At 42.6% G+C, this 12,535-nt stretch overlaps 1 protein-coding gene across 1 annotated transcript in view; it reads left to right on the top strand.

The window, feature by feature from the left end:
• Positions 1 to 12,535, top strand: part of Egfl6 (EGF like domain multiple 6) — an 86,725-nt gene that overhangs the window by 40,811 nt on the left and 33,379 nt on the right. Inside the window, exons 5-7 of the mRNA XM_045141068.1 lie at positions 4,808 to 4,927; positions 9,012 to 9,146; positions 12,242 to 12,364. Of these exons, the coding sequence (XP_044997003.1) occupies positions 4,808 to 4,927; positions 9,012 to 9,146; positions 12,242 to 12,364 (378 nt within the window). The remainder of the gene's footprint in view (positions 1 to 4,807; positions 4,928 to 9,011; positions 9,147 to 12,241; positions 12,365 to 12,535) is intronic.

The following is a 12,535-nucleotide window of genomic DNA, read 5'->3' as shown; positions in this document are numbered from 1 at the left end:
ACATGCACCCACATACATATGGACGTTCATACACACATGCATGCACAGCACATACATACACATTCAGTAAGTTAATATTAAAATAGTTTTATAGAAAAACTTATAGCATCACCCCAAGCTAACACATCTTTGGGTACTTAATTTTGTCAGAAAATACATGGTAAAATATACATAACATCAAGTTCCAAAACATCGATATTACCCAAAAGGAAACAGAACCTTTAGCAGCCACTCCACACTGCCCTTTGCAGCTACAAACATCCTTTCTATTTCTACGGATTTGCCTGTTCTGGTCATTTGCTTTAGAAGCACAGACTCCCTAAGGAGAATCAATTCTGTATCTCGATATTTGGGTTTCATCGTGAAACTAGGCATGGTGAGCAAAGTGAGGTGATACATTTCCACCCCGTCCCAAGACATCAATCCTTCCTTTCTCACGCCCCTTGCCCCACTCCCAGAGATTAGTGATTCTCCTTGGGAATGCATTCAGACTCACATTTCTGCAAAGAAAAGCCCTTCTGTGATAAAGAAAGCCATGTCCCATGGGAGGGAGAGAGACTGTCCATTCATTTATTGAGGGGAGGCTTTTTAAGTTTTATGTTGCAGTTAAAAGGCAAACCCATGCTTCCTGCCGACCTTCCTGTCTCCCCTCATCTCTCCCCATCTCTCTTTTCCCTGCCCTGCAGCCCCCAACAAACCAAAGCCCTGTGCCGTCAGCCAGCTCCCTGTGGCTGCAGTCATATAGACTTCCAGCTTGTCCCAAGGTCATCCAATCTTGCCCAGTTCATGGCTTGCTGTGATCCTCATCTACATGTAGTGTTCAATGCCAGCCTGGGATACATGAGACCAAATCAAAATTAAAAATAAAGTGTCTTTGACAAATATCTTATTCGTATAAATTCAACAGACACCCATATGAGACAAATATGTAGTGTGATCAATTCTTATATGGTAGTCACCATTGTGACTACCACCAAATAGAACTTGGACAGAACTTCTCCTCCCCACATGAGACGAATATCTAGGTCTTTCTAGTGATCACCTCAACATTTTAAAAGATACACACTGGGCTGGAGAGATGGCTTAGCAGTTAAGCACTTGCCTGTGAAGCCTAAGGACCCTGGTTCGAAGCTCGATTCCCCAGGACCCACGTTAGCCAGATGCACAAGAGGGCGCACACGTCTGGAGTTCATTTGCACCGGCTGGAGGCCCTGGTGTGCCCATTCTCTCCCTCTCTCCCTCTCTCCCTCTCTCTCTCTCTCTCTCTCTCTCTCTCTCTCTCTCTCTCTCTCTCTGTCTATAGCTCTCAAATAAATAAATAAAAATAAAAATATTTTTTTAAAAAGATATACACTAATGAATGGTTCTGAAACATTCCATGAGAGCTCATGCAGTACCAAAGAATTTATCTATCCCAAAATAGAAAGAGAAAAATCTATCTTGGTTTTAATGATTACATTTAAGAGAAGTGAACTAAAGACAAAAGGAGAAATGAGTACTATAACCATCAGTGGAAATTTGTTCCAGAATCTTAGGTCTCTGACCGTATACTTTCTGCTTCTGAATACCTAGGGTGGCTTGCACTCCTCATTTATAGCCTAGCCAGTGTCTTTTGTCCCTGTTGGTGACTAGCATGTTATAAAGAGGGATGGGTGGAGGGAGACTGCTCACTAGAATCCTGGCTGTGATCATTGGCCTAAGAACATAAAAGAGGTTTTTAGCCCTCTGCATTTATCCACACATGCAAAACATCTTATTTTTGTGAAATGAATTAGGCTGAACAATTAGTGGCAGAAAAAATTAGCTGAATTATGTCATTTATTTAAAACGTTAGATGGAGTTGCAGAGTATCTGGATAAGAATTCAGCCCCTGCTGCCCTCAGATTTTTTTTTTTTTTTCTCATGTGTGTGGCCTCACAGTGATCATATGGCTGCCTCAGCTTCAGATTCCATGCAATCATTGAAGGCAGGCAAAACTCAAGGATGGCAGAGGGGATATCAGTGAGCCAACATTTCTTTCTTCCCTGCTCCTTTTATCATTCAACAATGTCTCTTCCAGGAGCTCCCCTCCCTCCAGTGAACTTATCTTACTATTTCTCTGCCACAGTCATTCAAGGGAAGCTGGGATGACCTTCCAGCCTTCATAATAAGAATGTCTAGAGAAAGGGAATCCAGGAGATGAGGAGATTGCTCAGCGATTAAAGGCACTTGCTTGCAAAAGCCTACCAGCCTAGAATCTGCCCAGGTTCAAAGCCCTAGGACCCATGTAAAGCCAGATGCATAAAGTGGGGCATGCATCTAGAGTGCGTTTGTGTGCATCTAGGAGACCCTGGTATTCCCATTTTCTCTCTCACCGCCCCCATGTAAATAAATAAAGTGTTTTAAAAAGTAAAGGAGTCCAGAATGACTCTTATAGTTGGTCAGTTATATCTCCCATATGTTTTACTAGCAAGACCTGAAAGACAAAATCCTGTGCCTTAAGGGACTCTCACTGAGGCTATATGTATGTGGAAAACTCTTTGCTGTTCAAATTAATATCTACATTAGCAATTACTTGTCACCCTACAGAAACCAGCCAAGTGATATAAAGAGTGACCCAAGTGTACATAAGAGAGCTGGGGATGTAGCTTAGTTGCTAGGGTGGTTGCCTAGCATGCACAAAGCTCAAAGGACAACCCTCAATGCTGGAAACTTGTGCCTCTGCCAGCACTCAGGAGGTACAGGCCATCTTCGGCTACCTAGTGAGTTTGAGACCCTGTCTCAGAAAGAAAAGCTGTGGCCTGAGGAGATGGCTCAGTCAGTGAGTAAAGTGCTTGCCACACAAACATGAAGACCTGTGATCAGATCTTGAGGACCCACATATAGCACAGGGTATGGTGGTATGTGCCTATAATAGCACTGGGGGTGGAGAAAAACAGGAGCAAAGGCTTCCTGGCTAACTCGTCTAGTTGAAATGATAAGCTCCAGGTTCAGCAGGAGGCCCTATCAAAAAATAAGGCAGAGGGCTAGGGAGATGGCTCAATGGTTAAAAAGCCCTTGATGCTCAAACCTGAGTACCTGAAATTGATCCTGAGATCCCCATGTTGTTTTTTCTTTGAAAAAGGTCATTTTCTACTAAATCAGATATCCAGAGACACAGAGGCCCCCAACACCTCATCCCTGAAGCAGACCCAAAATGAACCCAACATGGATCAGGGAAATGTTGCAGAAGAGGGGGCGGAAAGAATGTCAGAGCCACACATTGGGTCATGATACGCAGAGACATTTCTCCTACCCATAACTGTGGGCTAACTCCACAATGCATGACCCATATGCCTCGACAAGGAGGGGCCAGGGGAAGGGGGTAAGATATGGATGAGCCTAACAATGGTACCAACTTGACTGTATTCACTGAGTATAAAACTAATTAATAAAAAAAAATTAAAGGAAGGCTAGCCGGGCGTGGTGGCTCACACCTTTAATCCCAGCACTTGGGAGGCAGAGATAGAAGGATCACAATGAGTTCAAGGCCACCCTGAGACTACATAGTAAATTCCAGGTCAGCCTGGGCTAGAGTGAGACCCTACCTTGAAAAACCAAAAAATAAAAAATAAAAAAGGAAGGCTGCCGTGCGTGGTGGTGCATGCCTTTAATCCCAGCACTGGGAAGACAAAGGTAGGAGAATTGTGGCCGTGAGTTCGAGGACACCCTGAGGCTACATAGTGAATACCAGGTCAGCCTGAGCTAGAGCGAGACCCTACCTTGAAACCCCCCCCAAAAAAAAAATTGGAAGGCATGGCAGGCTTCTATAATCCCAGTATGCTCATAGTGAGAGTGGAGGAGGAGGAAGAATTTCCCAGAAACTCTCCCACAGCACAGCAAAAAGAACATTAGCAGCGCAAGATTCAATGGAGAAGACAGGCCCCAAAGCACTGCCCCCTCCCACACGTGTGCCATGGCATGCATGTGCCCACATTCACATACACATAGGAACACATAGACACACACACATTTTTTTACATTTAATTGACCACCATGGTCATATTCCACTTCCACAACCCTCCATTTCTCCCCTAATAAAATCATTTTTAGGGCTGGAGAGATTGCTTAGTGGTTAATGCCAAAGAACCCAGGTTCAATTCTTCAGGACCCATGTAAGCCAGATGCACAAGGCGCGTGCATCTGGGGTTTGTTTGCAGTGGCTGGAGGCCCTAGAGCACCCATTCTCTCAAGCTTCGCCCTCTCTTTCAAATAAATAAATAAATAATTTTTTTAAAAAAAATTGAATAAGGTGGAGGAGCTGAGCTTGGTTATGCATGCCTTTAATCCAAGCACTCAAGAGGCTGAGGTAAGGGGATCATTGTGAGTTCATGTTGAGCCTATGACTACAGAGTGAATTCCAGGTCAGCCTGGGCTACAGTGAGACCCTACCTTGAAAAAAATAAAAATAATAACAAAATAAAATAAGGTAGAGACCAATTGAGCAAGGCACCTGATATAAATGTCTGTCCTCCACATACACACACATGCATGCACACCTACACACAAGTGTACCACACACATATGAACATATATGAATATATATGCACACCACCATATACATGCGGAGAGAGAGGGGGAGGGAAGAGATGCAGTATGAAGGCTGCTTGCTCTGCCTAATCAAATGTGACGTGTTGTTCAACCAAACAGACCAGTCTAGCTTCCTTGCGCCTTTCCATTTGGGACTCAGACAATGAAAGCCCTATCCTGAAATGCCATTCTACATGTTACATTTAATATCCCCGAATTTGGAAACAGTTTCTTGGCTAATTCTTGTCTACTTTTGCAGACTCCAGGACCTGTGCCAGCACAAATTGCCAATATGGCTGCGAAGACACAGAAGAAGGGCCACGGTGTGTGTGCCCATCCTCAGGACTCCACCTGGGCCCGAATGGAAGAGTCTGTCTGGGTACAACAGCGGGCAATGCCTGCCTTCCCTTCGACCCTTGACTCCTTACTGAATGCCGTTGCTCTTCACAGTCAACTTGCTAACTAGACACAGTGAACTTGGAACACTATAAATCCATGCCTGGTTCCTGAGATCTTTTCAGCCATTTTCTTTTTTTAAACTATTTTATTTATTTGAGAGGGAAATAGAGACAAAGAAAGAGGCATGGACAGAGGAAATGAATATGGGTATACCAGGGCTTCGTGCTACTGCAAACAAATTCCAGATGTATACACCACTTTGTACATCTGGCTTTATGTGGTTACTGGGGAATCAAACCCAATCAGTCAGGCTTTGTAAGCAAGTGCCTTTGACCACTTAGTCATCTCCCCAGCCCCTTTTTATCCATTTATGCTCTATATATACTTTGAGAGATTAGGAAAAACATTCTTCCAGTATTCCACATTGCCTAATGTCATAGCAGAAAAAGAATAAAGATTATTTTGTTTTAGTATATTAAACATTCATATTTTACTTCAGTTACCATCCAATAGACACTAGACTACTCATTCAATGAGTCAGACCCTAAAAGCCATTCTAGCTAATTTTTTCTTTCTTTCATTCTCTCTTTTGAGACAGAGTCTTACTGTAACCCAGGCTGACCTGGCACTCACTCTAACTAAGGCTGGTCTTGAACTCACAAGCAACATTCCTGCCTCAGCCTCCCAGATGTTGGGATTAAAGGCTTTAGCCAGCATATCCAGTTTCTAGCTAATATTTTCTTAGGAAAAAAATGAGTTATTTTTTTCAGTATAACATTAGCAAAAATAGTATCTGCCTCCTGCACTGCTTATAGCACCATTTTACAAAGTGTTTCACATTGTTTTTACAATCACCCAATACTGGGGCTAGAGATATACCTCAGTTGGTAGAGTGTTTGGCTAGCATACATGTAAGCCCTGGGTTCAACCACCATCACCAAACAAACTGGGCATGGTGGTATATGCTTGTAACTTCAGTAATCAGGAGGTAAAGGCAGCAGTATCAGAAGTTCAAGGTCATTCTCAGCTACCTGGGGATACATTAAACTAGCTTCAAAAACTCCTTGCTGTAAATTAGATAAATAGACATTCCATCATTATTCCTGCCTAGAGAAAATGAGCAGAATAAATCCAGAAAGAACATTTACTCCATGCTTGTGCTTTGATTCCTAGTGATTTTGAAAACTGTTCGATACTGTAGATTGTGTATACTCATAGCAATTATATTGCACCAAAAATACATATATAAGGGTGGGAGGGATGGCTTAGCGGTTAAGGTGTTTGCCTGCAAAGCCAAAGGACCCAGGTTCTATCCCCCAGGACCCACGTTAGCCAGATGCACAAGAGGGCACATGCATCTGGAGTTTCTTTGCAATGGCTGGAGGTCCTGGCATGCCCCCTCCCTCTCCCTCACTTGCAAACAAATAAAAAAAAAACAAAATATTTTTAAAATACATGTATAAATTTTTTGGAGACAAGGTCTCATGTAGCCCAGGCTGACCTCAAACTCAGTATGTAGCAGAGGATGACGATGAACTTCTGATCCTCCTATCTCCATCTTCCAAGTTCTGGGAGTTTAGGCAGATGTCACCACAGCTGGTTCATATCATACTTAGATCAAGAAAAAACAATAGCTTTAATGAAGGATATCAAGTGAAACCAGAGTGCTTTGTCTTTTTGATGTCAATAGCCAAGTAGAAGATTTAATAACTTTACTTCTTCAATATAATAGCATTTTCTGAGTTAAGGTGCTTAATGTTTATTTATCTGTATCAGTTACTTTCTCATTGCTGGGAAAGACGCCTAACCAGAAGAAGCTTATGGAAGAAAAAGGGTTTAATTTGACTGACTTTTAAAAAATATTTATTTTTATTTATTTATTTGATAGAGAAAGAGGAGGGTGAGAGAGAGAGAGAGAGAGAGAGAGAGAGAGAGAGAGAGAGAGAGAGAGAGAGAGAATGGGCACGTCAGGGCCTCCAGACACTACAAATGAACTCCAGATGCATGTGCCCCCTTGTGCATCTGGCTTACGTGGGTCCTGGGGAATTGAACTGAGGTCCTTTGCCTTTGCAGGCAAACACCTTCACTACCAAGCCATCTCTCCAGCCTCTTGGCTGACATTTTTGAGGGGTGAGGAAAGCACAGCAGCTGTCCAAGTCATATTCCACCAGAGGCAGGAGGCAGAAAGTGAACAGGAAATGTGGCTGAGCTACAATGCCTCAAGGCTTGCCCTCAGTGACACACTTCTTCCAATAGGGCCCCACCTGCTAAAGGTTCCATAACCTTCCTAAACAGTGACACCTACCAGCTGAGGATTATGTATTCAGACTCATGAGTCTGTGGACTTATATTCAAACTACCATATTATCCTAAATTTACCTAACTGAATACACTGCACTCATCAGTAAGCTCAGGCAAGTAAGTTCAAGGTCAATGAAATACTTTTAAAAACACATATATAGGCTAAGGAGATGGCTCAGTGGGTAAGAACACTTGCTGAGGGCCTTGGAGAGCCTAAGAGCTCCTGAGTGTGATTCCCCAGGACTCACAAAAAAATATGTGGGCATGGCCACACATGCCTGTAACCCAAGACCTGTGGGAAGCAGAGACCAAAGAATCACTGAGGCTTACAAAAACTGCTGCTCTGTGCTCCAAAAAGATTCCACCTCAAGAAAATATGGAGATAAAATAATGAAGGAGGAACACCCAAAGTTCTCTTCTGGCCTCTGCACACGTGCAAGTACATCTTCACATACATGTGCACACAACACACACACACCATACTACAATTGCAAACCATAATTAAAAATATATAAAGTAAAAATGCACAGGTAAATTAACTTGTGTCTTCCTTTTCAGAGTAATAAAAGATTTCATTAGGGCCACAGAATATTCTTTAGTATAAGATTTACATGGAGGGGCTGGAGAGATGGCTTAGCAGTTAAGACACTAACCTGCAACGCTTAAAGACTCAGGTTCAATTCCACAGTACCCATGTAAGCCAGATGCACAAGGTGACGCATGCACAGAGGTTAGAGGCCCTGGTATGCCTGTTCTCCCCCCGCCCCCGGCTCATCTCTCCTTCTCAAATAAATAAATAAAAATATTTTTTTTAAAAAAGATTTACATGGTAAGGTTAAATCTTGACCAAACTGAGTTCAAATATTTACCTACCACTTTGATTTGTTTGGTGCCATTTTAATAGGAAGGCAAAGATGATATTCATGAAAATGAGTAATAATATTAGTAATAATTTTGGTCAATCCATTACTGATTTCTTAAGAATACAGCCGGGTATGGTGGTGCATGCCTTTAATTCCAGCACTTAGGAGGCAGATGTAGGAGGATTACCATGAACTTGAGACCACCCTGAGACTACATAGTGAATTCCAGGTCAGCCTGGGTAGAGCAAGACCCTATCTGGGGGGGGGGGAGAATATAATGGGGGGGTCGGTTAGATGGCTTAGCAGTCAAGACCCTTGCCAGCAAAGTCCAAGGACCTAGGTCCAATTCCCTAGTAACCACATAAAGCCAGATGCACAAGGCGTTGCATGCATCTGGAGTCTGTTTGCAGTGGCTAGAGGCCCTAACATGCCCATTCTCTTTCTATCTGCGCCTCTCTCTCTCTCTCAAATAAATAAATATTTAAAAAAAAAAGAATACAATTTGGTCTGGAAAGATGATCAGTGGTTAAAGGTGCTTGCTTGTAAAGCCTGATGGCCCGGGCTCAATTCCCCAGTCCCCATGTAAAACCAGGTACACAAAGTGGCACATGTGTCTGGAGTTGGTTTGCAGCAGCAGGAGGCCAAGAAGTACCCATTCTTATTCTCTCTCTCTCTCTCTCTCTCTCTCTCTCTCTCTCTCTCTCTCGATCTCTCTCTCTCTCCTCCTCCTCTTTTGCAAGGCTCTTGCTTGCAAAGTCTGACAGCCCAAGGTCAATTCCCCAGTATCCACATAAAGCCAGATGCACAAAGTAGCACATGCATCTGGAGCTCGTTTGCAGTGGCAGGAGGCCCTGGGTATTTTTCCTAGTATCACTAACACTTTCTGCTCCTCTACCCTAGATGTTGATGAATGTGCTTCTGGTAAAGCAGTCTGCCCCTACAATCGAAGGTGTGTGAACACATTTGGAAGCTATTATTGCAAATGTCATATTGGTTTTGAACTGAAATATATTGGCCATCGATATGACTGTGTAGGTAAGATCAAGAGGCCTCCTTTTGCTTATGTCCTTTTACCATCAAACCCATAGGCTTTCTTGACAGATATTTTCATGTCAATTCACTCTATTACTTGAACCACCTACTATGCTGACCACCTTGACAAACAAAAAGAGATTAAGTTTCTGGCATATGGGAAACTCCTATAAAATCAGTTATAAAGCCAGGTCCATAGAGACTTAGAGTAAGGAATAGAACTCTATTATGGAGGCAGATTTCTTGAGATGATTTCTGTGGGATTTTTCAAAATTAATTTCTCAAATCTGGGCATGGTGGTGCACGCCTTTAATCCCAGCATTTGGGAGGCAGAGGAAGGAGGATCAACATGAATTTGAAGCCACCCTGAGACTACTGAGTGAATTCCAGGTCAGCCTGGGCTAGAATGAGACCCTACCTCAAACAAACAAAGAAAAAAATAATTTCACTTTTTGGCTTGTGTGTGTTTGTAGACTACGTGTGGTGTGATGAAATGTGTGTAGTGTGTACACACATAAGCAAATGCACATGCCCTAAGCACACATGTTCTTCAGGTGTCTTCTTTTCACTCTGCCTGTTTCCTTGAGAAGGATTTTCTTACTCATCCTTGATCTGCTTTTACTTTCTGATTTTTTTGTTTGTTCAGCTATCCCCAGTGATTCTCTTGTCTCCACCCCCTGCAGGACTGGGTTTACAGACTTGCATGGCTATGCTCTGCTATTTACATAGGTGCTGGAGAATCAAACTGGGGCAGTCTGGGGACAGCTCAGTCCCTCATGCTTGTTCAGCAAACATTCTCAACCACTGAGCCATCTTCCCAGCCCCTCTATGAATTTTTCATACTTGTATAGATTATCTCCATCTACACATCTACAAATGGAAACAAAAAAGAGGTATCATATTTGATAAAAGAAAACCAAAAATGGCTACAGAGATGGTTCAGTAGTTAAAGGCACTTGCCTGGGTTCAATTTCCCAGTACCCATGTAAAACCAGATGCACCATGTGGATTATGTGTCTTTGCAGTGGCAACAGGCCCTGGCATGCTGATACATTCATTCATTCATGTTCTCTCCCCCCCTCTCTCCCCCCTCCCTCCCTCCCTCTCTCCCTCATAAAAAATTAAGAATATTTTTTAAAACACACTAACAAAATTTGGGTGGTCTGTTCCTGTTTTTTTAAAAAAATGTATGAAGGGGGCTGGAGAGATGGCTTAGCAGTTAAGACATTTGCCTGCAAAGCCAAAGGACCTCAGTTCAATTTCCCCGGACCCATGTAAGCCAGAAGCACAAGGTGGCACATGTCTCTGGAGTTTGTTTGCAGTGGCTGGAAGCCCTTGTGTGCCCATTCTCTCTCTTTTATTCTCCCCCTCAAGAAATTGATAAACAAGCCGGGCGTGGTGGCGCACACCTTTAATCCCAGCACTTGGGAGGCAGAGGTAGAAGAATTGCTGTGAGTTCGAGGCCACCCTGAGACTCCATAGTGAATTCCAGGTCAGCCTGGGCTAGAGTGAGACCCTACCTCGAAAAACCAAAAAAAAAAAAAAACAACAACAAAAAAAAACAAAGGAATTGATAAACAAATTTAATTTCTGTAAAAAAAAAAAAAAAAAGTATGAAGGGAGCCAGGCATGGTGGTGCATGACTTTAATCCCAGCACTTGGGAGGCAGAGGTAGGAGGATCACTGTGAGTTCAATGCCACCCTGAGACTACATAGTGAATTCCAGGTCAGACTGGGCTAGAGTGAGACCCTATCTTGAAAAAAAATGTATGTATGAAGGATATAAAAGTTCATGTTATCTCCTCTGTCTTCTTCCTGCCCTTTTGTAATTTGAGCTTCAAATACAATGTTCCCTTCCATGGTTACTAAAATCTCTCTGCTAAGAGTCTCACACCAGTCAACTGTTGGTTTCATCTGCAGAAAATAAAATGTTTTATTTATTTTTATTTTAGTGGAAGAAGGATAAGAGCTTGTGAGATAGGGCATTTTGGTAGCTCTTGGATGAATTCATATTGCCCTTGATATACTATTTTATAGTGAAGGAAAAATTGGGTGCCCTCTAGATCTCTGTTCATATAATGTGATTGACAGAGGTGTGTGGATCACAAGGAAAGCTGACTGTTGGAGAAAATAGGATTTCTTTCACTCCTACACTCAGGACTTTTTGCAATATGTCATTGTGTTAGGGCAACACTTCATTGCTGCTTTTTGAACCATCTTGGGAAATTTCCTCATCACTTTCCTCAAGTCTTTTCAAATACAATGACCCATCTGAGGCCAACTCATAAAATCAAAATTTGTAATGAGTTTGGACCCAATACCCACGTGCAGATCCATCCAGCTGTATAACCTAATGACTATGTAATAGCACCCTCCAGTTCGCAGGCACCCACAAGGGAGTTCTCCACAGAACAAGTTGGGAATACACATGGACAGCTTCACAAGAAAATTAATTTTTCACATGCTGAAAGTGATTAAGATTGGCATCTGAGCACCTTTTGTGGATGAATTAAAACCAATAAGCTACTTTTATGCTGATGTTTACAAACACAAAAACAGTGATGGAGAGTAGACTAAATGAATCCCTTGCTTGGGTGGAAATTGACCAGTTTTCCACCTCTAGATCCAGCAGAAGACCCATTCTCCTGGCAGTCTCGGAACACAGTGCCCATGACTGTGAGTTCAAATGATGTCAGTGGTTCCTGGCCGAGTGTGTCTTTTGTTTATGAAGAGTTTCAAGCCCACCCAAATTTAGAATTTATTTGCTGATACTGTTATTTAGTTGTAAATTGCAAGGAGGAGAAAGTTAAAGGAAAACTCTAAATGCCTTAATGATTTCAGTAATGTTAATATGCAGAGCCTGAAAGGGATGTGGGGGAGGTGAGCTGCCAACAGCCTCCCTACATACCAGGCAGGTGTCAGGCAAAGCCAGGGAGAGCTCTGGGCCAATAGACCTGGAGCTTTGAATTCCTCTCAATTGTCAGACAGCACTTAGTTCATTGGGGTAAGTGGTTGGCCTTGAAGTTACTCAAGTGTAAAGGATACTCTTTCAAGTTTCGTTACCATAAATTTGCTCACTGGGCTGTTCACATTTTTAGATATAAACGAATGTCTTCTGAATACTCATACATGCAGCCTCCATGCCAATTGCCTCAACACCCGAGGATCCTTCAAGTGCAAGTGCAAGCAGGGATATAAAGGCAATGGACTTCAGTGTTCTCGTAAGTAGCATTTGGTCATGGTATTTTTTTCATATTCCTATAAAAACATTCTCTCCACATCTCCTTCTTTCCTTCATTTCTCTCTCTTACTGAGTGCACTGTGTATGCAGTGATTTTAAATGAACTGTGCCTCAAACTGTGTTCTTTATTAGTTGGACCACCTTGCCAAAA

This window comes from Jaculus jaculus, chromosome X (genome assembly GCF_020740685.1).
Source record: "Jaculus jaculus isolate mJacJac1 chromosome X, mJacJac1.mat.Y.cur, whole genome shotgun sequence".
Lineage (NCBI taxonomy): Eukaryota > Metazoa > Chordata > Mammalia > Rodentia > Dipodidae > Jaculus > Jaculus jaculus.
Note: the sequence above shows the minus strand (reverse complement) of the source record. Positions and strands in the feature narration are given on the sequence as shown.